The sequence below is a fragment of the Phragmites australis genome, chromosome 11 (assembly GCF_958298935.1).
Source record: "Phragmites australis chromosome 11, lpPhrAust1.1, whole genome shotgun sequence".
Classification (NCBI taxonomy): Eukaryota; Viridiplantae; Streptophyta; class Magnoliopsida; order Poales; family Poaceae; genus Phragmites; species Phragmites australis.
This window is the reverse complement of record NC_084931.1, coordinates 3,050,789-3,076,342: the sequence shown is the minus strand read 5'-3', so window position 1 is coordinate 3,076,342 and position 25,554 is coordinate 3,050,789. Positions and strand designations below refer to the sequence as shown.

Below are 25,554 nucleotides of genomic sequence, written 5' to 3'. Positions count from 1 at the left end.
GAAGTCTTCAAAATCCCGACCTAGGAGATTTGAAAGCAAAGAAATGCTCTCATATTTCGGAAAACAAGACCAAATTTTCAACAGTGGAAAGAAAATTTTGCAGATACTGTAAACCTGCACGTACATAGAATGAGCTCTAACATCAGCCTCAATGTTTCCTCATGGCTTAGTTCTTTCATTTAGTGATGTTTGCTCTCTTATAGCTTTCCTAGGTAGTGGTCTTTTGTACAGTCTTAAACTCTTTTTCTTTTACTGCACAGTTTTGTATCTCTTTTTTTCCTTAACTATTTAGCACACCGAGGGTTTCCCCCGCTGTATTCCTAAAAAAATCTTAAAAAGACAACGACCTAATATCAATTTATGGAAAACTTCTTTAAAAAATGATGCCCTCCTGACTTCAGGATGACGAAAGCTAATCAAGCTATACAATAGCTTCAACTTTTGTATATTCTCCTCTACTTATATATTTTTGTTCCTCTTCCTCCTTTGATCTTTAATATACAACTACAGAGGACTCATGTACTATTTTCCCGTTGATACAATATATATATATATATATATATGATATACCACATAAATAAATTGAATATACTCATTTATCACTGTGAATATATTTATATACTCATTCTAAGATATTCTAATGTGAATTACATGAAAAAAATGAAAAAAAAAGTCCATCAATTTTAATAAAGTTTGATAATACCTTCATATTTATACATAAAATGTAATACACTTAAAAAACATATACAAACCACCTAAAAAAATATACATATATCATTTAGATGATCTTATATACTTACATGTTTCATATACGTACTATTTATCATATAAGATACTCCCTATATTATAAGATACGTATGTGAGAGTATATATACCCGGGAGTACCAAATATACTTCATATATATATATATATATATATAGGAAAACTATTATGTACTCCTGGGTGTATGTACTCCCACCTCTCATATACCACTTTTACACATGTGTTATACTTCTTTATCACTTTAAATATACTTTATTAGTAATTATAAGATACTACAATACAAATCCCACGAAAATTTTTATGGAATTTCATGATTTTTATCTTAATTTGCGTATATACTTCTTTTATGTATAAAAAAGAGTATATAGCAAAAATGAAAGGCTAACATTGAATTTTTTTCATACAACTCGTATTGAAGTATCTTACAATTGGTATTAGAGTATACTAAAAATGATAAAAGAGTATAAAGTGTTTGTTTAGGTGGTATATTGCATGTGGGAGTACATACTCCTAGGAGTATAGAATAGGTGTCCTAATTTGGCTCCGTAGGGACTTTTTTTTCCTCTGCTTCGTAACCAAATTTCAACAAGTATTAAGTATTCGCAAACCACAGTTTTATAAATTTCGGTTCAGATGAGAAACAAAGAAGCAGACGTGCCTTTGATTTGCAGAATCTTCTTCATTTCAAATAACCTCAGCCCGCTTTTAACACCGGTAGCCGCCCGGCGAGACTCGCCATGACGTGAGCTAGACGGAACTCAGAGACATGGAAGAAGCTTGAGAAAGAAGTAGTAGAATTTGAGAGCAAGTTGGTTTCTACTTTTTTTTTTTTTAGTTCTTACGAAATACACGGTTAGGTTATAAATCTCACAATAAAATTTATTGCCAAATAGGTTTTACATATATAGCTTATCCACTCAGAACATGACAATGTCTCCTTTTAGGAATCGTATCCTCTGACTTTTCTTCAGTAAAGTCATAGGATGAACAGCACCATGATATTAGGTTTTTTAAACCGTTAGATCTGAAACTAACTGCTATAGTTCCTTTATGAACAGTAGAATCGATACAGTACCTCTATGATATGGTACTTTCGGTGACATTGCTTCACAAAATCAGAGGATACGCGTCCCTCCTTTTAAATCATCTACAACACTAACGCACACAACACCTCTTCTATCTCCCGCGCTAGTTTACCGTTGATCTAACACACCACCGTGAAGATGAAATATTTTTTGTGTCGTATGTATCGAGTTATTGTGTTTTTATTATAACTATGTGCATCATTATTATACAAAGTTTGAAATAAAAAAACTCCAGTATCATTTATCAGTTCGATATAATAATAATAATAGTTAATAAAACTTTGTTTTTTAAAAAACTGAAACTGAAGCCTCTGGAAAACCATTAGCAAGCTGGCATCTCCACAGAAAGAAAAAGGGTGAAATATATTTAAAAAGGAAGAAAAGGAAAAACAGAAGCGGCTCGAAAGCGTCAAGCTAGACATAGGAGTCAGGTCCCGGAGGCGGTTTCCATAAGGATGGAAACGGATCGGATACGCATGGAATCGAATTCGGATAGTACGATTTACCATATTTTAATCCGAATACGAATACGGATCCGGATATCTTCGAATATGAATACGAATCGGATAGTTCGAATACGAATCCGCATTCGGATATCTACTCGATCTTCGAAATTCAGGTTGGAAATTTAAATTTTTGAAAAAATTTGACTGAAATTTGATAAAATTCGAATGAAATTTGTTCTACTTTGATTGGGCCGGAATTTTACAAATTTTGTTCAAAATTCATGTTGAAAATTTAAATTTTTGATCAAATTTAACTGAAATTTGATGAAATTTGATTGAAATTGTTCCAATTTGATTGGGTTGGAATTTTATTCATATCTGAAATTTCTAAAACTTTAGCAAAATTTAGTTCCCTGGTTGGCGGATACGGATACGAATCGGATATATCTCGAATTCGGATATCCACATTTGAATCCGAATCTCGAAAACGAATTCGGATATATCCATTTTAGTATCCATTTCAGAAACGAATACGAATACGGATATCTATATTCGCATTTTAACAAATACAGAATCGGATAATTCGGATTTGCTGCCTTCCATTTCCACCCCTAGGCTTCCACCTATCCCCTACGGCGGCGGCGGCGGCGTCTACGGTGGCCACGTCGGAGGGCGGATCGGCGGAGGCAGAGATGGCGTCCGTGGTCGCAGCGGAGGGCGCGGCGGCGGCACTCCGGTCTGTGCTGTCGCGCGCGCAGCAGGCGGCGGCGCGGGCGGGGCGCGCGCCGGGGTCCGTACGCGTGGTGGCAGTGAGCAAAACGAAGCCGGTTTCCGTCATCCGTGGCGTCTACGACGCGGGCCACCGCTGCTTCGGCGAGAACTACGTCCAGGAGCTCATCGACAAGGCGCCCCAGGTTGGATTGGATTGCTCCCCCTTGCTCACTCCACCAACAAAATCTTGCCTTTGGTCTCCTCGCTATGCGAATTGCCTGTTAGAACGTCGAAAATATAACAGCAGCTTGTTAATTAAGCTTGTCGCTAAGGCCCCTAACTGTGTCATTAGCATTGGGATTGGGAGATCAACAGCCGTGGGTGCTCGTCGTTGATGCGAGTTTCTCCTGGTGTGCAATATAAACATAGAATCTTGTGCATTTTAAGTTGTTCTGCACAGCCATAATCACATGGATGTCAAAGCGTACCCTTACAGTCAATTGTAGCTTATGCAGAATAATCGGTAACTGGAAATGGTGATAATTTTAGTTGCTAGGGGCGCCTTATTGGAATGCATTTGAACTATGCAATCGAACATATTATCTGTACTCGTCCAAATATCTATGTTTGCTACGTTTGATCCTGGAAAGTATATAGAAGCTTTGTTGATATTCAAATGTATCTTCAGTAATTGATAATGTAGTGGCAATACTCTAACAAATCACTGTGAAGTTCTGTCTACACTTAATTTGAGAAAATAGGTCCGCACCAGAGGCTATAAAAATTTCAGGTTGGGGATGCTTATTGGACATCATTTGGTCAATCACTTTCGTTTTTCACCTTTTTAATTCTAGAAGAATCTAGTTATAATCACTGAAAGTTGACAACTCTTCGTTATCTTTGGGGGTATTTTTTGAAGTTTTAATGGTTCCAATGTCTAAGTTTTCATAGCTCAGGAGTTCTCGCTGGGCATGCTTTCTAGTCCTTGCAGTCAATGACCTAAGCAAGTTTTCTTCTGGTTGCAGCTTCCTGAGGATATTGAATGGCACTTCATTGGGAACCTGCAAAGCAACAAAGTCAGAGCCCTACTTGGTTTGTACTACTTCTGTTCTTTTTTACTTGTATACACTGACATGTTCTCCTATAAATGTCTTTGGCCATTACTTTTCTACTTATATGTGAGGAGAACTTATTCAAAATACAATGACATTGAATTTATTAAAAATATAACGCTATTGAAGTACTGTTGATGGGAAACCCACTAATAGAAGTTTCATGAGAAAAATCTTTACTTTTATGCATATCTGTGATCAAGGTTTAAAAAAATTGACTGTAGGCACATCCTATAATGACAAGTAAAAAAGAACGAAGGGAAAATCTGTTTTCTTGTTGGTGCAGAGTTCTCAGTCTTAACTTCCAGTTGCTTAGGTTTTTCTATTGTCTAGATATTTGTTTGTTGTGTCATACGCTGGTAGGTTTTCTAATAGTGCCTTGCTTGGTAGATCGTAGATATTTCTTTTCGAAACAACCATAATGTGTCAAATTCCTTCTCTTACTTGAACTACATACAGTTACTTCTATTTATGAAAAGAGTTCTAAATTCTGTACAGACGTTGGACATCTTATGCCTTCTATACTTTATGGTTTGAGCTAACATTTCTTTTCCTGTTTCTTTAACCTTTAGCTGGCGTGCCGAATCTTGATATGGTTGAGAGCGTAGATGACGAGAAGGTATGTTGCTGATTTAATCTTTTCTTGTGGTTTCATCAACCGCGTTTCTTGGTTCATGAAATACTCATTCATCAGTAGCTCACTCACTTTGATTACTATCTAATAAAAGGGTCTCCTTTGCTGAGTCAAGAAAAAGAGGAAAACAATATTCTGTCAATCTTCATGCCTATTAGCATCCGAGTAGAACTTGATATGTCTAGCTAGATATATAGCCATTCATAATGTACATTCAACTCATGTGGGCTTCACATTTATCATATTTTTGTAAAGCAAGATTTTGTTGCATCACTTAGGACCTAAAAAACAATAGGTGTGTTGCAGTTACTCATCATGATGTATTTTCAGGTTTTCGATCTTGAATCTGTAACTAGATTAAATGTAATATTCATTCTTTCAGATTGCTAACCGTCTTGATCGAGTGGTAGCTGACTTGGGGAGAAATCCTCTTAAGGTTTTGGTCCAAGTCAACACTAGTGGAGAAGAATGTGAGTACTATAGTTCCTTTTTCAATACAATTGTGAACTTGATCACTAGTATCTATGGGATCTCTGAAGCCTGAAAATTATCACTTTGGGCTTGTTATGGTGGAATTGGAACTTGTAGTCCTTATAGCGTTGGGCATTGATACGCAGCACACTGTTTTTGTCTTGGATAAGTATTTGGAAGTGGCAAGGTTTGCTGTTCTGACAGTTCAGTTCGTCTGTGAACATGCCCAGAGTGCAGATCTGTAGTTCTCAAACTTTTTTTTTTCTATTTGCAGCAAAATATGGAGTAGATCCCTCGGGATGTGTCAAATTAGCCAAGCATGTCAAATTGAACTGCCCGAATCTTGTGTTGTCTGGTTTGATGACAATTGGGATGCTCGATTACTCCTCAACTCCAGAAAATTTCAAGGTAATATATATTCTGGGATACGATTTTTTTGGAGGAACATGCGTATGTATGGTTAATTTGTATGCCATTTGTTAAATTCCTAGACACTGGCTAATTGCCGGAAAGATGTATGCAAAGAGCTTGAAATTCCAGAAGAGCAGTGCGAGTTGTCTATGGGCATGTCTGCTGATTTTGAGCAAGCGGTAAGGAAAAGATTCGGAGAGAAGAAAAGATGCGTGATAGGCTGATAGCTGCATCACTAATGACATGTATTTGTTCGTCTGTGTCTGCAGATTGAAATGGGAAGCACAAATGTTAGAGTTGGATCAACCATATTTGGTGCAAGAGAATACCCAAAGAAGAACTAGATAAGATGCTTATACATTCAGGTCGTTGTTGTGACATGCATGCAAACTTGCACAGAACATGTAGGACTCCACTCCAACAGTTCTGTAACCGTTTCCTTCAGCAGAAAATGTTTTAATACTTCATACCGTGTGCAACTAATAAAAGGTATTGTTTTGCTATTGTGCCTCCTTGAGTTAATAAAACATGAATTCCAATCTCTGTTCTTTGTTATTTTTTGTGTACATCCTGGTTCATCGTTAGCCTCCCAACATTCTCACATGTTTTGAGAAGGGTTCAGATAGTATGTACGGGCTGTGCAATCAGCCAATCAGTGTGTGTACCATGAGAGTACTGTGTACAACTTTTGACCTTAAGGGTATCTTCAATGATTAAAGATAGATGTTATCTTTTAGCTGAGAGAACATACTTAATATTTTGACTAGCACAACTTTTCATACCTTACAGAGGAGGAGTATACTCTTTCAGCTAAAAGATATTATATTCGTTCTTAAATAGATGTCGTCTTATAATACGTGTAGTTAAAGTTTAGAAACTTTAATTATTAATATACACAAAATTATTAAAATTTAACATATAAAAGTGATAGTAATAAATTTGTCAAAAAAAATACTTTGACATCATCTAATTTTTATCAATTTTTACTTTAAAAAATAGTTGCCAAAAGTAATGTTCAAACATGTTTATTAAAAACCATATCGATATGCTAAACGATAAATAAAAAAGAATTAAGATAGTAGTAGCTATCTGTAACTATTAAAAATATCCTAAGTTTTGTCCTGTTCACTCGTCAGTGCCATGATCATTTCAGTTCTCCAGGCTGTAGTAGCCAAACCAGTTCCAAAAACTCCTTAATTCGATCCATGGAGCTTGTATGGCTATTTTGCACGTGCGCACAAGTACGCGTGTCATGCAGAAATTTAATTTCAGGATGGTCCAGTATTCTTCATTGTTTGGGTAGTATCAATTTGTTCGTATATCTGAACGATCACTTTGTCTTATCTACCTGAACTGGAATGAAAAATAGCAAAAGCATATACAATAGCTCAGAGGCACAAACCTGAATTGTACCTAGCTAGCAAGTTGAGTTCTGCCATTTTGATGACAAGGTTGAAAGCTCTCACGGCCAGAGCTTCGATGACAAACGCTTGGCCTCGACATAACCGCAGAGCACAGCAACGCGGGAACACCTGCTACTCCCAGTTACACAACCATTGCTACTGCTGCTATACAAAACCATTGTTAGATTAAGCTACACCAGCGTGGCACCAGTACTACACAGGATTGTCCAAACCAACCAGCCCAGCTTCCAGCAACCCTAAGAGGCCTGCGACGACCCAGGTGAGAATGCGCCATCTGATGTTGACATGCCTGCTGTTGATTGAGATACGGCATGAGGATGAAGCTGTGGTGCCACCAGATATATCACTCTTTGAAATCAACAGTTGCTACGGTGATCTTCAAGTTCACAATGTTTCTATAGCAGCTCAGCTTCATCCTGGTCGGCATCGATGTCATCAACCTCGTTATCATCTTCCTCTTCAGGCGCATCTGGGTCTACTCCCTGCACATGAAAATCCAATGCAGGCCATGTTAACTGTCTTGCGCCAGTACAATATACAGAAAGGAAGTAAATAAAAAACAGAAGGGGGGGGGGGGGGGTAAGGGAGCTCGAAACAAAACACGAGATGAATGTTAGAAAGCATGGCAGCATGATATGGTTATGAATTGCACAAACCTTCATTTGCTTCTCTAAGCGCTCCAATCCTTTCTTTGCAGCTTCATTATGTGGGTTTATCCTGAAACACAGATGATTTCCTTTACTTGAGCTAGAACATAGTACTAAAAGAGAGAAGGAAAGGAACCGAGCTTAGCTCAGTTGGTTGAGGGTATGGATGCACGTCTAGACCACCTAGGTTCGAGTCCTCTTCGACACGAATTTGGATGTCTATTTCTTCTTATTTATAATGACACCTAGTTCTTAGGTCGGTCGAGTTTTTTTTTTAAAAAAAAAGAGAGAAGTAATTGGCACATGGTGGAGTATTAAGCAACAGTTAGAAACCACAATCGACCAGTTCCCACCAGTCAATCAGTAACTGCAGGTAGAGCTGCCTGAAGGTCACCAGCAGTGACAATACCAAACCTAGTGACAATACCAAACCAGTCGATTTTGTATCTCAAAGATCGATTAATATACACTCGAAATGAGCCTATTGGAACATAGAAAGTAGCTACTGCACACATATACTGATATACATAAATTAGACAGCTCAGAGATGCTTTTTGGGTAGCTTTTAAGTTGCAGACATGGGGTTTTGGCCTTGTAGGGTTAAGATGGAAGGGAATTGTCTCAACTATTAGGCATGGCCTAGTATCTACAGGGCAAAAAACATCTGAGTCATCACCATATGTAGTTACAATAAGTGATCCAAAATAGGTCATTCTCCCAAAAGCGGCAGAATAATAAAAAAAATGTTCCAGACAATATCTGAAAATACTCAGTCAGTTAACCCAATCCAACCCTGGCCACTTTAACCTGTTACAGGTATCAGCCAATTGTTGGGGGAGAATAATCATGGTTATAACATCAAGAGTCGAGTTTCCAATAAAAAATGAAGGGGGGAAAAACAAGAGTTAGCACAAAGCCTTCCCACCATTTAGTTAGTTACATTTTGTAGATGGCATATAAACCTAACTCCAGGAACTAGCACTGAAATCTTAATGTATAGTCAGACTTACCGCTATATATTAACAAACTAAACCTTGACAACTTATGTACTGCACCAGCTCTCCAGGATTGAAGCCAACAATAAAGGAAAGAGTGAGCGGACGAGTGCCCTTGCAGAATTGCAATTATAAATCTCAAAGAAAAAACACACCTTAGTGCAGATTGATAATGGGAAAGGGCATCAGAAAGCATATTTGTGTCCGCAAATACTTGAGCCAATTTGATGTGTAGAGAATCATCTGCCCATTGTCGTAGATATCTTTCAAGTAGCAAAACAGCCTCCTTATTCCGTCCCTCAGCAACATGCAGATCAGCTAGGGCCAGTGCAGCTCCGAGAAATCCAGGTTCAAGACGAATGGCAGATTCATAGAACTTTCTTGCCTGCAAGTGATGTAATGATATTTATAACAGTACAGCTTGCAAAGGGAAAGTGCACGAACTGAAATCATAAGAATTTTGACATTTTAAGAGAGCTATCCATTTCCATAAAGTCACAGTTGTTAAGGGTATAATAGTCAAGGGTATTAGAGTAATCTCCTAGTCTTAGGGTTTCCCTCATGGCGACGAACGCCGCCATGAGATTACTCTAATACCCTTGACTATTATACCCTTAACAACAGTAACCAGCTGATTAAGGAAAGCAAGTAAGACGGTACATATGCCTGTTACAAGAAGGTCCTTCCACAATTTAGGAGATGCCCTATCTTCCCTTAAAGAGCCAGCAAGAGCTCTTATAGTCTACCCAGGCTAGCTTCTTTATTCTTAGATCAGGGGAACAATGTAAACATGGGTATGCGCACAACTAACAATTTAGCAAGTAACAGCAGCCCTCCAAGGTAGAATATTGAAAAATGATTACCAAATAAGAAGATACTGAAGTAAATGAAGTACTGGGAAACATTATTACAGTTTCATTTAAAAGAACTACTATAGCTATGATCAAGAAAATATATAATTCTATTGGTACCTACAACGGAATTACATGGTAAAAACAAAAAAGCATATGCTTCTTGGGTAACACTTGACCAACATCTGAAGAACTATTGATTAAACAAGATCTCTTTTCACATCAGAGGTTATCTAATTCGTGAAGCGGCCATCAATACAAAGTACAGATTCTTTCCTAAGGAAATAAATATGTTTCATGTAAGTGGTATTCATTGTTCACCTAGTTAAATATAGCTAAGCAATGCTTGATTCCAGAACCCCAAAATATATATTTTGTGCATCAGTGACACAGGGAAGTAAGATTACCTTCTCTCTCCCACTGGAACTGATAGCATGAACATCACCAACTAGCTTAAGAGCTTTTGCAGACTGATGCATAACCTTCATTGCCTCCCGTGCAGTGAATAATGCATCTTTGCATTTAGAAAGTGCTAGGTAAGCATGCACCAAACCTGAGAGTATATCCATATTTAGACTAACAATATGACAAAAGGTATCGAATACAACAATCAGAAGTACAAAGCCTAGAAACCTTGATAAGAACGGAGATCAGCCCTCAATTCTTGAGCTCCCCTGAAGTCTGTCACTGCCAAATCTGGTCGATTCAATGAAAGATGCAGATTGCCCTTGAAACAAACAGCAAGCAAACAATAAGCCTGTCATATAGATGAGCAAAAATGAAGATGATAGTCCCTGTAAAAGGGAAGATGGTAGCAGGCACACAAAGCTATACATGAACTTCCCCGGGCAAATAAGCCAACAATCACACAGGTTTTTTTTTTTTTTTTTTGTAGTCCCACCCAACAATGATGTGGTACTTCATTGAAACACATTTTTCAATGATGCTTTGCAAATTGCAATGCAAGAGGAATCACCGTAATAATATAAAATCCAGTCGTGTGCAAATGTTTTGCAGTATTACCTTCATAATATAGCCGGTTATATGCCTATCATCAACTCGAAGGCTCTGATGAAAAGAAAAGCATCGCAAGGAACATTAGATGGAAGGTTAGCTTCGACAAAACACGTCTCTAAAAGGTATTTACCTTTTCAGCATATGTCAAAGCTTTTCTTTCATCTTTTCTTTCCCACATTGCTGCAAGAGCAGCACATGTTTCTGGTCTTGCAGGGTCAATATGCAGCATATCATGTACCAACTTGTTTAGTTTATTGTAGTCAGATTTTGATTTTAGAAGAATTGCATATTCATCCATATATGTCATGATGTTTGGATCAATTAACCGAGCCTGCAAAAATCCAGCAAAAATAGCAAATGATCTTAGATACTTGTTACTAGTTGCCATGATTTCCCAAAGAAGACAGCTGTAAGTATGAACTTGTTTTGTTTACCTTCTCAAAGTTCATGATTGCTTCATCATTCCTGCCTATGATGGCTTCAACCTTAAAATAAGAAGCTCAGAAATCAGAATCAACACATGAAGAAAGGTAGTTAAACCACCAAAACAAAATTGAAGATGAACAATGTACTTCACAAGTTCGTTAGACACTGAGGAGCACAGCAAAATCATGAAGCAATATATGAACAAGGAGAAATATGGTAAGACTTGATGCTCGGTGTGTTGGCACTTGAACAAGTCTACAACAATGGGAGGAGCACAACAATAGTGAAGCTGAAGAAAGACAAACCTTTGCAATTTCCAGCAAGATATGCACATTGCTGGGGAATCGTTGCATTAGTTCTAGATATATGTCAAGACCACCTATAAAAAGCAAGTTGAAGTAAGCCTATTTATTATGTGGTCACTATAAATGAATGCATGTCGTTGCTACTGTGTTAAAATCTGCAACTTAATAATCAACATATACAGGAAAAAAATTGAAGTTTAGAAAGAAAAGGTTTTTTAATATTTGTTATTGATAACTGCAAATGAAAGACATCTCTGCAAAAGTATGTTCAAAGTTACAACTTTGCAAGAGTCCACAGTACAGGATTCTACATCATTGGCATAAATAGCATTTAACCAATAATGGGATTCCTTAGTAACAATGTGAAGCATTTCTTGACCAATTCCACAAAATTAACCTATGCACTTATGACGGAATTCTCAGATGAAACGTCATAGAAAAGCAGTTATACCACCTTTATAATCATGTGAAGCAATGGAACACTGCGCCTCAACATACCGCTGTTAAGAAAATAGTGATTTAAGTGAATAATTATCTGAACCAATCTATAGAAAGAACAAAGAAGTATGATCAAAGATATGTTTGAATGAGTCAACACAGTTTCTGGAAAATCATAACAAATAACTGAAGTCAAAACTGCAATAACAAGTACAGTGTTCTGAAACATTAGCAGCCTGACAAAATGTAAATTCTTGCTGCATGCCATATCTGCAAGAGGGGTGTACATAGTTCACTTACATTCCACCAACGTTGTGCATCTGCAGGGTCACCTGGCGGCTTGCCTCCTCTGTTTGGTGCCTACAAGGACAAATAGAAGTCATTGCAGGCTTTCAACTAAAACAATTTTGAACGACTAATGGCTAAATTTTTTAGCACAACTTAAATTTTATAATAAACTGATGCATATTTATTAATTCTATAAAGCTTGCATATGCGGTGTTAAAAAACATCAGTTCATATGAACTATACCTACACAACAAATGTAAAAAGAAAAAAGAAAAGATTTTGTGTGGAGGTAAATATTGAATGCAAAATGAGAAGAAAACTCCTGCATTCAGCAATTGTAAAAACCGGAAATTGCTCATGGAGCTGACAGCGTTTAAATTTTCTTTGTTGCTATATGCATCTTCTATCAAGAATGTCAACATCACTGGGTATAAAATGGCAAGGGATGGTTCTTTGTTTTAGAATAGATTAGAGGAAACAACGTCCTATCAGCTTTTGTAAACATTTTCTGGCTAGCAGGCAAAGCATGAATAGACTCTGATAGCCCATAAAAATGGTACACACAATTGACAACCCGGAAATTCTGACATATGAAATTAAAACATATCTGCCCTCAAAGCTTCCTTTTCACGGCTTAAACAAAAAAGCGAACACTTACTTGTGAAAATAACAAAGAAAACTCCTTTGAAGGAAGCCCCATTTCCGCCAAAGCTGTGACAGCTTCGAAAACATAAGGACATTGCCTGACAGAAGTATGAAGATGTAGACAAAGGCTTGTCACATTATTTCGTTAAAGAGTGAGAAGCAATAATTTTATTCTTTAGTGGGCACATAAAAGCTTAGTGGTTTCTGTATCAAAGTATAGATAGAACTTGCTATACAAGAAGAAAATGGCAGTTTAGGTCGTTGTAGCTGCAGAACTGAACATCCTACGGAACAAATCATTCGATATCATACCTCAAGCACTCTTTATAACATACAGCAGCTGAACGGTTATTTCTCAATATTCGATAAAGCTTCCCTAACATCAGATTCATTTTCAGCATTCTCACTTTAGAAGGAATCCCTTCCATCTGCAGAAAGCATATAGGTCAACATGTCATACTTTACATTATCTGTATTCGTAAAATAGGATCCACAGTTCACACAGAAGATCGAACAGAAGTAAAAGAAAAAAGACGAACCTCTTGAAGTGCTTCACGGTGCTCACATAGCGCAGAATGGCAAAGAGCAATCTTAAATTTCACCTGCAACAGAACATAAAAACTGAATGAGATACCTGCCAAAAGTACCATAGGAATAAATGTTCACATGAGAATGTCACATGTCCTGTTCAGCTATTCATACCTCATTTTCATTAAATGGCAGAAGATTCAAAGAATTTGGAGAAGGTGACCGTCCTGTGGTGGATACTGAACTTCTTGTGTTACTTGTTGCTTGCCTAGGGATGCTTCTGTTATATTGCATAGCTTGCTTGTACGCACTCTACCAAGGGGAAAAAGGAAACTACAAACTAAGATTTCATCGATTCATGTGTTTAATTCTGCAACGCATTCTACATCAACCATACGCTTTTTGGCAACATTACCAGTGCCCTGCGAAACTCTTTCTCTCCATACAAAGCATCACCATGCAGAACCTGTGATACGCCAAGTAGGACGTCAGCTCCAAAAAGAAATTGGGCCATGCAGACAACAGAACTGGCATTGCGAAATGTGTTTTATGCAGGGAAATCCATGCATTTCATAGCACATCAACTGTCCGGAAATTAATCAATGCATTTTGTTTTTGCAGTGTGGACTCGCAAGTCCAAACACAACAAGTAGAGTCGACAGCAGCACGACATAGAAGTAAGACCGCGCTAGCAACACTTCCCGTGCTGCTCAACGAAGCTTACCAGGCTTTCCACCTTCATGGACATGCCAGCCTCGTTGCTCGGACCCGCCGACGACACAAGGAAACACCCCTGCAGGTCAAGGAGAAGCATTAGCCCCCCGAGAAACCTCGGTAAGGGAGGAGTGGGAAATGCTTAAGGCAGATCGCTCCATCACCCATTGGACCCACCCAACCCCACGCGGCGCGCGCGAGCAACGACTGATTCCGGCCAAAACCCTAGAGATTCGAGCGGCGTAGACGGAAGTGGGGAAGGGGGCAGGGACCGCGGTACAGACCAGCGTTTGGGCGGAGCCGAAGAGGCCGGCGTCGAGGAGCGCCGGCATGCACTCCCGCGGCGCCTCCATCCCCGGCGACGGCGATCAGACGCGGCGGCGACGCGACGTGACGCTAGTCCCCCGGGGGATTTCAAATCGGAATGCGTGCGAGGGATTTTGGTGTTCCAATGGGGTTGGTTTGATTTGTTATTCGGGACTGATGAGTGGTCCACCATTGTCAGTCTTTGTCGTCTCGGCTCTTTGCGCACACCGGACTACGACTGGAGTATCGAGATGAGATAATTCTTGGATGCTATCGAAAAGTTTCAAAATTCTTAATTTATTATTGAAAAGTTATTGTTTCTCATATGCTATTACGGAGCCAACAGCACTAACACATAGGAGAAAGAAAAAAAATAGTTTTTTCATCTCATGTGTACTATTAGAATTAACATCATTATGATAGTAATGGTATATAGGATAAAAATAATTTTAAATAGTAGCACGAGGGATGGAAACTTTTGTACGATAGATCGAGGATTAATTTTTGATGGCATATAGGGGATTGCTTGTATAGGAGATTGGAGAGGAAAGAGAAGGGGATTTGAAATCGAATTATCTATTTAGGCCCACTAGATTTTATTTCTCTCTTCGTAAAAAAAATCCTCTATGTTTCTAAACAAACATGTGAATTTCAAGATATTGAAACCATTCATATTGTAACTTTGACGATTAATTTTGTACTCTCTTCAGTTACAAATAAATATTGTTTTGTCTTAAAAAGTATTTTTATAATAACATACTTCTACTGTATTTATCAATATTTTACAAAAAAATAATAATCAAAGTTGTATTTGGATATTGCGTCAACATCCAAAATGATATTTATTTGTGACAGGAGGAAGTAATTACTCTTCTAATTACAAATATAGGTTGTTCTATGATTTTTTAAGGTCAATTGTTTCTAGTTCTGACCATCAATGAATCAATATAAAAAAATTATATAGATTGACGTTATATGATTGATGTGACTAGATTCTTCATAAAAAAATGTTTTCATACTATATAACTTTTTTTGTTTAAATGAATATTTTTTACAAAAATTGCTATTCAACATGTCAAGACCGTGCCAAGCAGAGAACGGGCTCGTAGCCCAGTGGAAGCTAGCTCCGGTGGAGCGCTCCCCGCCCGAGTTCGATTCCTGGGATCGGACTCGGGTGTCTCATCGGGATTTATTCCAAAAATAAATTTGCAGGTATCCTCAGGCGTCTATGGACCACAAGGGGAGGCGACGCGCCCGTCGCTAGCGGAGCTGGAATCTTCATGAATCTCTGGTAGACGTGTGTTGGTATAGGTTCTAGTTCTAGCGTGCGCTCTAGGGATGTGTTGGTGTGTGTAGTGTGCGTTGTGTTCGGGCGTTCGTTCAGATACTACAACTTGTCCTCTAGATCTGAGGAATAAAAAAAAAAGACCGTGCCAAGCAGACAAGTATTGTGGGAAGCAGCATCAACGAAACAAAACATGTAGAAACAGCGAGCAATATATCACACGCAGGAACACCGAGAGTGCCAAGTGACAAAAAGAAAATTAAAAACTGGGACGGAAGATTGAGCTTCGCCATAAGCTTCTGCGAGGTAAGCAAAAATAACATCAACCAGGCAATAGGTATCCAAAAGATAGCACGAACAGAACAAAATGTATTATGGGTAGGCTTAGAGTCGCAGCGCAAAGTCAGAAGCGCGTGCACGGTGCAATTTAGATGTACAAACAGGGCCCCCGAGGTTTTGACCATTCAATCTGGCCCTACAGGCATACTCTAGAAGTTGATATGGCCAAATTGCACTAACCTCAACATGTTCCGAAGATTTGGCTACACTTACATTCTTTTACAGAAATGACACACAACAAATTTTGGGAAACTAGTGGCACTGGATCTAATACACTAAGTTACAGTAACAGATACAGGTACAGGCAGTTGCGCAAGTCTTGCGACTGCAAGGGTCTGAATAAGGTACTTGGCAGCTGAACATCTCATGCCTCTTCCACTTGCTCTTCCTCTTCCTGGAGAAGGTTCTCCCTGTTGTCGTGGGCCCAGAAACCACGCACATCTGTAAGCATGCTGGCGATAGTCCCACCTTGCTTGCAAGAAAGAAGATCTGATAATGTGATCCTGAGAGGATCTACCGGCTTCACCATGTCCCAGATTTCATCCCTCACGTCTTCGATGCAAAGTTCATAGTTCCCGCCCTCAATCCATTTCTGGTGTACATCTCTGGAAACAAGAACAAGGTTGCATGAGAAAATGAAATGATCAAAGTAAGCAGAATGCAACCTACTGACCTCATGGAGCAACAGGATCTTATCATAAGTTCAATACAAAAGACAGCTCTAATATGGTGTTAAATTAGAATTTAGAATACTACTTGCAAAACTATGTAGATAGATTATTGAGAAGTATCAAAATATGAGAACAGATTCCCGAGATGACTATCTTGTTTATTAAACATTTTCTACTATCAGGTATAACAGTTAGTTGAGACCATTCTTATCAAAGAAATAACAGCAAAATATTACTGAATGTAGTAACTAGATTGTGCAAAACACACAGCAAACATAGAGGCCCTTAAGTGTTCAGGGATAATATTTGTCAGTCACTTCCATGTATTGCCTTAAAAATGTGGTGAGTAGAAAAAACTAGAATGCCTTGTGGGTGCCAAAAAAAACTACATAACAACATCTGGTGATTAGAAATAAACTATTGAAGCAATGATATCCTGCCTGTTAAGGCCAGCAGAACAGTCTGATAGCTCAACAAGCACAAAAATGACAGATTCAATCTAGGAAGATGGCATCAGGCAGGAATGTTAACTCTAACAGCCTCCTTTCTTTTCTTCCAGAATACAGCTGCTTCTCCAAACAAGACTTTAGTTGAAATAAATAAATAATATAAAACTCAAGTTTTTTACTTCACAGAATTACTGAACAAAAAATTCCTTTTATTATACACGTAGCCACGTATTGATGACTTTAGCTCCGGCTAGCTAAGCAGCTTGGAACAGCACATAAACAGGTAGGGCAACTGAAAAAAACCAGGTGAGTTTCAAGCCAACCTCATGTAGCTTAAGAGTTAAGAACCGGTCCTTTCCCACTACTGAAGGTTCCCCTTTTAGGCAGGTATTTATACGCCAAATACAAATGATAAAGTAGAGTATAGCATGGGAGCAGGTCAACTGAAGTAAGTTTGGCATTGCTTTCAAGCCACATATGTTGGTCTGGATGGCACATACAAAGGTTTCAATTTTCAAACTAAGATAGAAAATGGTATGCCAGATAAAAAGGGGATGCATCTGCACATCCATGATCATGAACAAATATAGGTAGGTCTTGCCTCAGAAGGACAACTGCAAATAGCTACATAAGAATGTAATAAACAGTACACAGTATAAAGTAATCCATGCATACCGAAACAGAGTATGGATATCTGCAGTTGTAAGGAAGCCCCTTCCATTAAGATCAAGGCATCTAAATAAATATGTCAAGCCTTCAGGGGTATCTTTGTTTTCTAGAGCCAACACAAAATCTAGAAAGCTTTCAAAATCCATCTCGCGACTGTTCCCACCTCCAACTTTGCTTCGGCGGACATGTTCATCAAAAACTGAAAGTAAAACCAGATCATTATTATGCATTCATAATTAAATTCTTATAGGAAATATAACATCTATGTCTGCTCTAAATGCATACTAGTTTTGAAGAAACAACAACAAAAGCATCATAAGAACAGTGGCAGATTTCAACCTCTTTCAATGAAGATCTCTGTCAACGTGCCGTCAGCATATTCCTTGAGCTCTTGTTTGCTCAGTGTACCATTTGTATCTTTATCTAGTGCAAGAAACATATCTGCACGAGCAACAAGGTAACAATCAAGCATGGAGCATACACCGCGCTAGAATGGTAGGTACGTATTAGATTGCAATGCTACAAAAATCAACTATTTACGAGAACAAATGGTTCCAGCTGACATACCACATATGCGCTGAGCTGAAGTCAAGGAAAACCAATTTTCAGCCTGCTCGGTATCAGTTACCTCTTCCTCACTCTCCTAAAAAGATCGTTGATGAAAATCATCGGACTATGAAGATCCCAAAGATTATGTGAAATATGCAACAAAATTACACTGTAAAAGTACAAGATGCTCAAGTTCAGCACACTGAACTGTGCAAAAAATATATATTAAAAAAATACCTGATGTAGTTCCATTAGTTCCTGAAGACAATTGCTCAGCAATACTTTCTTTATGCACGCTTTCCCTGCAAGAAAAGACAGTTTAATATGACACAGGCAGTTACTCTCATAATGAATGTTTCGGATGTTAACCCACTATATGTAAAGTCTGTTTTTTTACCTCGTCTGTGTAGATCACAGAAGAAAAAGAACTTGCGTGCAGCTATGCGGCAGTACATTTGAACAAATGCCGATGGCATGTCGCGCAATTGTGCCAAATTGGGTATAAGTCCTCTTATATATGCTTCCATTTCCTGTGCAAACAAATAAGGCACGTTAAAAACTTCTTAGGTATAAAATCTCGTTAACATGTGCTAGAGTGTCCTTACATGAGGTTGAAGGAAACCATCAGAATCCTCATCGAGTTCACTCATATCAATTCTTGCTTGAGTAAGAGAAACCTGAAGTAACAGCAAGCAAATTGATCGGTCAATATGTTGTATGCATAGATACATAAAAGGAGAGTAGTTTGCACGATAAGATTCTAAGGTATAGCCAGACAGTTTATTTCAACAAATGGTATTACAATGAAGTGAAGTAATAATGGAGCAAAAAAAACTACATTGGTTCATCGCATCAAAAAAGGACTACAACGGGTCCGAATAGAGAATGCTAACAATGTGGGTTTTAACCACTTACACTCAATTAGAAAATACAATGAAGTACATGGGACAAAAACAATTGGTAATTTTAACATTTTTTGTTTATGGGAATAACTTACTGTCCGCATAACGTAAAGATAAAATGGTAGGATGGCAATCCTCCCAGAATCATCTTTCTCAAACTTCATAAAGTTTGAAGGGCTGAAGAAACGCTTGCATTTCTGGCCAATCTGCTCAGTGCAGACTGTGGCAATATGACAGAAATCTTCATAATTCATCTGCAGCATTCCAGAAAAAATAAGTAAGCAAGATAATCACAAAATAAGTAACACATGAACAGCTAAACAAACATTAATGGAGATCAAGAAAGCAGCTGTTAGCAATTAACTGCAGAATGAAACTGGTACGAAGATATTCAAAGAGGTAGCCAAAACTAACACTTTGCTAGTGGATGTGGTGCAAAATTTATGTATCAGAAATGAATCTAACCTTTTCAGCACCAGTAGCATCATCAATAACACAATTTTCTCTGAGACAGACCCACATGGCATCAAGATCATCAGCATTCAGCAGAAGTTCCGATTGTTTCTGTAATTTGTTTTGAATAGCTCCATAAGGCATAAATCATGAGAAGGAAAATGCCAAAGAAAAAAAGCTTCCAAATAAACTTGTAACATGTTTCCAAGCCAAAAGAAAGGTCCACATTACCTTCAGAAATCTGTACTTTGCCAACCTCTGAACTCTAGAGCTAATGGATCCTTCTTCAGGTTTCTGGACAAAAAGATATACTAGTTTGACATCCACAACTAGGGTGATACATTATAGAATCAGAAGTAAGTGGCATCACCCATGGAACCCAAAAAATAAATACTATCACTTATGCAGGCAGCTAGCGTTGTAAATGTTTCAGTTACACTTTATCTTAACAAGTACAAAAGAAAATAACAAGAATAGTTTGTGTCCATTGAGTAAGCTAAGCTGTGCACCTTCTTGTAAAAACTTGGGATGGAACCAGCTTCAGCACTCTTTTGTTGCCGCTCTTTGAAAATCTCAAGCAATATCCTTTTTGTTTCCAGTTCTGCAAATTGTATGTTCAAAAATCAAAGTAAACCATCTGTGTTGTGTCACCACATGAAAAATGTAGATGTTGATCAACGAAGCAAACATCTTAGGGTAGCATTTTAGCCCAAAAAAAGCTAGCTACTTTTTGGTACTATCATTTTCCCACACCCATGACTATGGACCTCCTTAGCTTTAATAGGACAAATGCGATAAAATATAAAAGAATGACCAGTCCCAGTTCTCTGCGTCCGTGCACCAACGGTGACATGCCAACACTAGTTGCGACTTGCAAACAGTCACGAAGTCCAGTAGCAACATCAGCCCTCTCATCAAACTATTGAGTAGAAACTTAAGCTTAAACAACATGCGTCCAAAATCTACCACCTTCCTCGCATATCACTACCTTCCCAGCCTCTTTCGTGCTTAGGATTCGAGAAGCCATGTTTCATGATTTCGGCCAAGGGAAAACCTCTCTCCACCCAAATCATCCACTGCTAGTCAACATCTAGCTTTTGTGCACCTACCCACCAGCTGCATTTCACCGTCACAAATCCTAAGGCACATAGATCGCATCGTCGTCGCAGGAACGCCACCCGGTAATCCTCTTCATACCATCATCATTTCAAACAGTACGCATGTAAACCCTAGTCCTACCACCATCTCTGAATCCGATGCGCGAAACTTCGACCGAGCCTAGCAGCACCACGGGGGAAGGAGGAGGGGGAGCGGGCGGCACTGACCCATGGGGGCCTCCGATCCGAGCCCGGCGCCCGAGCCGACGAAGCGGCGGAGGTTGCGGACCCACGGCATGGAAGAGGCCGGCGGGATCCGCCGCCCAGCGGTCGCCGCCGCGGCGGAGGCCCCGTCGCCGGCGTCCGCGCCGTCGCCGGAGGCGGTGCTCATCGCGGCCGCAGCGGTGGATCGGGGCGCGCGCGTGGGGTGTGTAGCGAGTGGAGGCTGCCCGGATCGGTGGCCCGACGCGGTCCGATTTGGGACGAGGGCGAGCCGCTTTGGACGAGCTCCTTGCGAAGAAGAAAAGGACAAAATGTACAACAGCGAAAATGTTTTTGAAACCAGCAATTTCACAAGAAATCCTGCAGTTACCATTGGAACCGGAGCAAATCCGGCGTCACTGGTAAGGTCTGATTCTTTTCAATTTGAAATATTTCTTGTGCCTAATCCAATATGTCTTGGATTTTTGTTGGTTCACATTTTAAATATTTACCGTGACATTACAGGGTAACGCCGCTTAGTTTTTTAAGTGAAAATTTCATGAGTGCATGTTTATCATGACATTACCACTTTATCGGGTCATAAATAATTTTAAACATCGATTTATTTCTTAAAACATATATTTAGTTACTATTATTTGGTGTTATAAGCTTACATAATATAGCAAAATTCGATATTACAAGGTAATGCCGCTTGGTTTTTATAGTGAAAACTTTACGAGTACATAGTTACCATGGCATTACCACTACATTCGGTTACAAATAAGTATTATTTTGCATATCGATACGCTTCTTAAAACATATCTTTAGCTACTATTGTTTGGTGTTATATGCTTACATAATATAGCAAAATTATATTATTATAAAACTATTTTTCGATACAAATCTTCTCATATCATTTTTAAATATCTAAACTCAATATATAAAGAGTATTTTGTAGCTATAGTTAGAAAATATTAACTATATGTTATTTAAATGAAACTTATTTATGACCAGAAGAGTACAAGCTAAAGCCAAAAGGCAATGGCCAATGTATCTTTTATTTTCACTACTATTCACCCTCGTTTCGACACGACTAGAGTGTGTGGCTGGATGGAGGTACCAACGGAGCTTGAGATTTTTGGTGCAAACAACAAGGGAAACGTAGAATGCAGAGGCTAATAGCATCAGAGCTTCAGGTACGATGTCCATGGCAAAGAATAGGTGGCTGCAATCAACCTTGATGGTAGATTCATGAGACAATTAGAAAGGCCTTAACATGGCTCCATTCAATATTGGGAAGCACAAAAATGAGACGATATTAGAGGGTACTAGTGGAGACCGGTACTGGCACGTCCCTAATAAAAATGGACGATGTAGAGACGCATAAGCTCAGACGGGTCGGAATTTCTTAAAAGGAAAACCAAGTAAGTAGACACAGATTGTTCATAGCAGTTACATCCGGTCTTAAAAAGAAACTCTTCTTTGTATTATTGCACAGCGGTCACTATAGCTTTCCTGCCTCTCTTAGCAGCGGCTTCTATCTAGGGTCGAACTCTGTAACAAATCTTAAGAGGAGCGAAGCTACGGACCATAAAGAAGTTTAGTTGTTTGGTAGCATAGCTTACCTTAATTATACAAAGATCATAACATATCCAGGTCCTAAGCATCTAGCGGTGACTATGATACTAATAGGAGTGTTGTGTATATCAGGTAAATGAGATGTTGGTTAAATCTGATTGAGATTTATATAGTAACGCTATATGATAGCTTGATAGGTGAGCGCAGCTAGTTAAGATGCGTGAATCGTAAGTTGTGATAACTTTTGGGTATAGATTATGTAAGGTAAAGAAGAAATAGTGTAGCGATCAAAGATGAGCAGAAATAACATACATGCTTTTGTTATTAGAAATGTAGAATTCAATGACTTGGTAACCATAATCGCATCAACGGAATTTATAAATGAAACAAGAATATATGATCAACTAAGATGCCAAAGTTTAGCGACAATTTAAATCCTAAACAGCAACTAAACATGGAACACTGAGAGCAGTAGCCTTACTGTACAACAGAAGCAACACATGTATTGTGACTAAACAAGAGTACAAGTGAGGAGCGTGCACAAAATGAAGTTATCTACAGTGTGGCAAATGACATTTAGCAGTTGTGTCATGACAATTCACATATGAAAAAGTAGCATCGAATAATAAACTAAAGACTCAATTCCTAAGTATTTCTGTGTTGAGTTCCATCCTTCTTGTCCCTGCTGTGGAATTGATACAAAGAGGATATCAGCATTCACACTAGATACATAGATGACTCTTTAATGAGTGTAACTCTTGGAGAATTACTTTATGAAGGTGTCTTTTTTCCATTTAGCTGGTAATTATCAAATTAGTGTTGCATAGGTAAGTTGAAGGAGCAAAACAAGCAGTGTTGAATGAAACACTAATCAGAAGCCAGTTAAAGGGCATGTAAAATGGAGAAAAGGAGAAATATGAATGGGGTGCTCACACAGGAAGATGGCACTTGATAGGGTCTTAAGCGGAACCAAATTCTAATGGACTTTTCTATAAAAGATTTTTGTGAGATTTTGATCTAGCCACACATCTTTTGATCTAATGATTAAGCTCAAGAGAAGAGGGAGGAATGGGACATGTGTCATCGTAGGAAAGGATGTCTTTCGTAAAATCTGGTTCTATAGAATTTGTTTCCGCCTTAAACAATCTCAAGTTATGAACCAAAGCAACAAAGGAGGTCATTGAGAATCTTATAACCAAGGAAAACTAAGAGAGGGAATGAGAAATCAAGCATATGCACAAATACATGGCTTGATCAGTTCACTGCACAAAAGCATATCAATAATTGATTTCTCATGCTATAGCTACTTAATCGATGCTCTGCCTGTATCTCGGTACATCAATATTGCCTTCTCCACAGCAGGGTTCACAAAACCATTGAAAACTGCTCAATATTCATGAAAACAGATCAACTCGGTCCGCATCACATTTTAAATTCGACTGGTTTTCGAATTTGAATTCAAAAAATTCAAAAAAAATAAAAATAAAATAAAATATCTAAAAATACTAGAAACAATTATAAGACCTTTTGTGAAAAAAAATTCAAAAATAATATAGTTTGCATCATATTTCATGGAGAGAAAGTTTGAAAAAAATGGCTAAAATAGGTTGTATAAACATGATTGATTTGCCCCATCACATTAAGAAAAAGCTTAACGTGCAAACATTTTTTTTATAGCGTATCTTAAGAGAATCTTTAAATTGATTTCACTTCATTTAGAGTTTTATTAATTTCTCCATAATATTTACAAAGTTCATAAGCATAAAGTGAACATGTTAAGAAACAACATTGTAATTAACTTTTTCATATATACTATTATTTTTTCTATATAAAGCATAGTATAAATAAACTAATAAAGGTGGTTTCGCTAATTTTGGAGGTGTGATGATTGAGTTATGAATTAATCTAGTTGCAACACATTTACACAATCATGCATGTTACAATAATTATTTCATCATTTCATATATTTTTAAAGACAGAGGATCATGTAAGAAGTCTAAAAAAATTGGTTTCATGATTTTTGGATTAGCAAAGAATTAACTATACATTTAACTATGTTTAGCAAATATATTTTCTCACAAAAACTATACAACTTTTTTATGAGTATAAATACTTTTATCATGTAGATCATGTTACAAGGAAACTAACAAAATTTGTTTTCACTTGATTTGAAGCTCAGATGAATTAGTTAGCAATTTTACAAGGTTGAGCTTTTTTTTTCCTTGAACTTCACTGAAATTTGAGAAAGCCGAGTGTTTTTTTTTTTATTAAACTGAGCGGTTTTGTAGGAAATCGAGCATTTTTCGACCACGAATGAAATGAGAAAAAATGCGGTCAGTTTTTGGTTGAATTCGGTCAGTTTTCGATTGAATTCGAGCGGTTACCAAATGTCGATTCAACCGGATTTTTTCCTCCAATTTACAAATTTGACCGAATGAATTTCATTAAATTTTCACTGAATTTTGAGTGATTTTTGTGATATTCACGAATTTTATAACATCGTTGGGTCCCCGTTTTTGACCCTCAAATGAATTTGTAAACCCTGCTCTGGAGTCGGTATTTTCTAGTGCCACGACTACAGAACAAGTTGTCACTGTCGGTTTCAAACTGGCATAATCATGTCTTGAACCAGCACTGATAATCCATCTATATATGCAAAAAATACTACTAAAAACTCTTCAGTATAGAGATATGTCTTAAGTTTAATCTCAAAAAGATAGAGACCCTATGCCGAAATATTCATGGCAGAGTATTTTAAATCTAAATGAATGACGAAACCACATTCTGAAACTACAGTGACAATAGTAAATCTAAATGAATAACAAAAATATAATTATCTTGAAATGAATGTATTTCATATCACTCATTTAGATCATCTTATTATTACAATCTTATTATTACTTCTGCCTCAAGAGGAACAACCCTTTTAGCAGCAGTGGCTTCTGCAGGCTCAGAAGGTTTTGCAGCTGTCCCATTTGGTTCAGGATTCTCAGCTGGCCGTGAGGGTGGAACTGGAATATACATGTGCTCATCATTCACTCCAACATACTCCTCCTCATTGTCAAATAAATTAGACTCTAATCATCTACCTCTTTGGTTGCAGGTTCTCCAAAACATGCCACTTTAGATGCATATGGGCCCTTG

General features: G+C 38.1%; 3 protein-coding genes and 1 non-coding gene across 5 annotated transcripts; 1 reads left to right on the top strand and 3 right to left on the bottom strand.

Moving 5' to 3' along the window:
* The first annotated feature begins 2,165 nt into the window (after positions 1–2,165).
* LOC133884883 (uncharacterized) lies at positions 2,166–6,174 on the top strand. Its single transcript, XM_062324462.1, has 8 exons — positions 2,166–2,291; positions 2,910–3,208; positions 4,031–4,097; positions 4,690–4,736; positions 5,134–5,221; positions 5,497–5,630; positions 5,714–5,812; positions 5,903–6,174. The coding sequence occupies exons 2-8, from the start codon at positions 2,987–2,989 to the stop codon at positions 5,975–5,977; spliced, it is 732 nt and encodes a 243-aa protein (XP_062180446.1). The 5' UTR covers positions 2,166–2,291; positions 2,910–2,986; the 3' UTR covers positions 5,978–6,174.
* Positions 6,175–6,999: 825 nt separating this feature from the next.
* On the bottom strand, positions 7,000–14,390 carry LOC133884882 (anaphase-promoting complex subunit 7-like). Of its 2 annotated transcripts, XM_062324460.1 has the most exons (18): positions 14,196–14,385; positions 13,922–13,990; positions 13,613–13,663; positions 13,372–13,509; positions 13,209–13,271; positions 12,982–13,097; positions 12,683–12,767; positions 12,037–12,096; positions 11,753–11,798; positions 11,299–11,372; positions 11,002–11,052; positions 10,698–10,898; positions 10,574–10,618; positions 10,184–10,277; positions 9,958–10,103; positions 8,855–9,084; positions 7,714–7,774; positions 7,000–7,539 (listed from the first exon to the last, which is right to left on the bottom strand). In XM_062324460.1, the coding sequence occupies exons 1-18, from the start codon at positions 14,262–14,264 to the stop codon at positions 7,453–7,455; spliced, it is 1,686 nt and encodes a 561-aa protein (XP_062180444.1). In that variant the 5' UTR covers positions 14,265–14,385; the 3' UTR covers positions 7,000–7,452. The 2 variants fall into 2 exon arrangements, with proteins under 2 accessions (XP_062180444.1, XP_062180445.1); XM_062324461.1 differs by lacking the exons at positions 7,000–7,539; positions 7,714–7,774 and adding an exon at positions 7,784–8,764 and having other exon boundaries at positions 14,196–14,390.
* A 1,461-nt stretch (positions 14,391–15,851) lies between these two features.
* Positions 15,852–21,175, bottom strand: LOC133884895 (probable serine/threonine-protein phosphatase 2A regulatory subunit B'' subunit TON2). The gene is made up of 12 exons (XM_062324485.1): positions 20,860–21,175; positions 20,044–20,135; positions 19,766–19,828; positions 19,547–19,645; positions 19,177–19,335; positions 18,785–18,856; positions 18,577–18,709; positions 18,417–18,481; positions 18,198–18,273; positions 17,970–18,071; positions 17,637–17,829; positions 15,852–16,446 (listed from the first exon to the last, which is right to left on the bottom strand). Exons 1-12 carry the CDS (start codon positions 21,020–21,022, stop codon positions 16,206–16,208), a joined length of 1,458 nt encoding a protein of 485 aa, XP_062180469.1. The 5' UTR covers positions 21,023–21,175; the 3' UTR covers positions 15,852–16,205.
* On the bottom strand, positions 16,940–17,058 carry LOC133885975 (small nucleolar RNA snoR104). Its single transcript, XR_009903305.1, has one exon. It is a non-coding gene; the product is annotated as a small nucleolar RNA snoR104 (small nucleolar RNA).
* Positions 21,176–25,554: the final 4,379 nt, after the last annotated feature.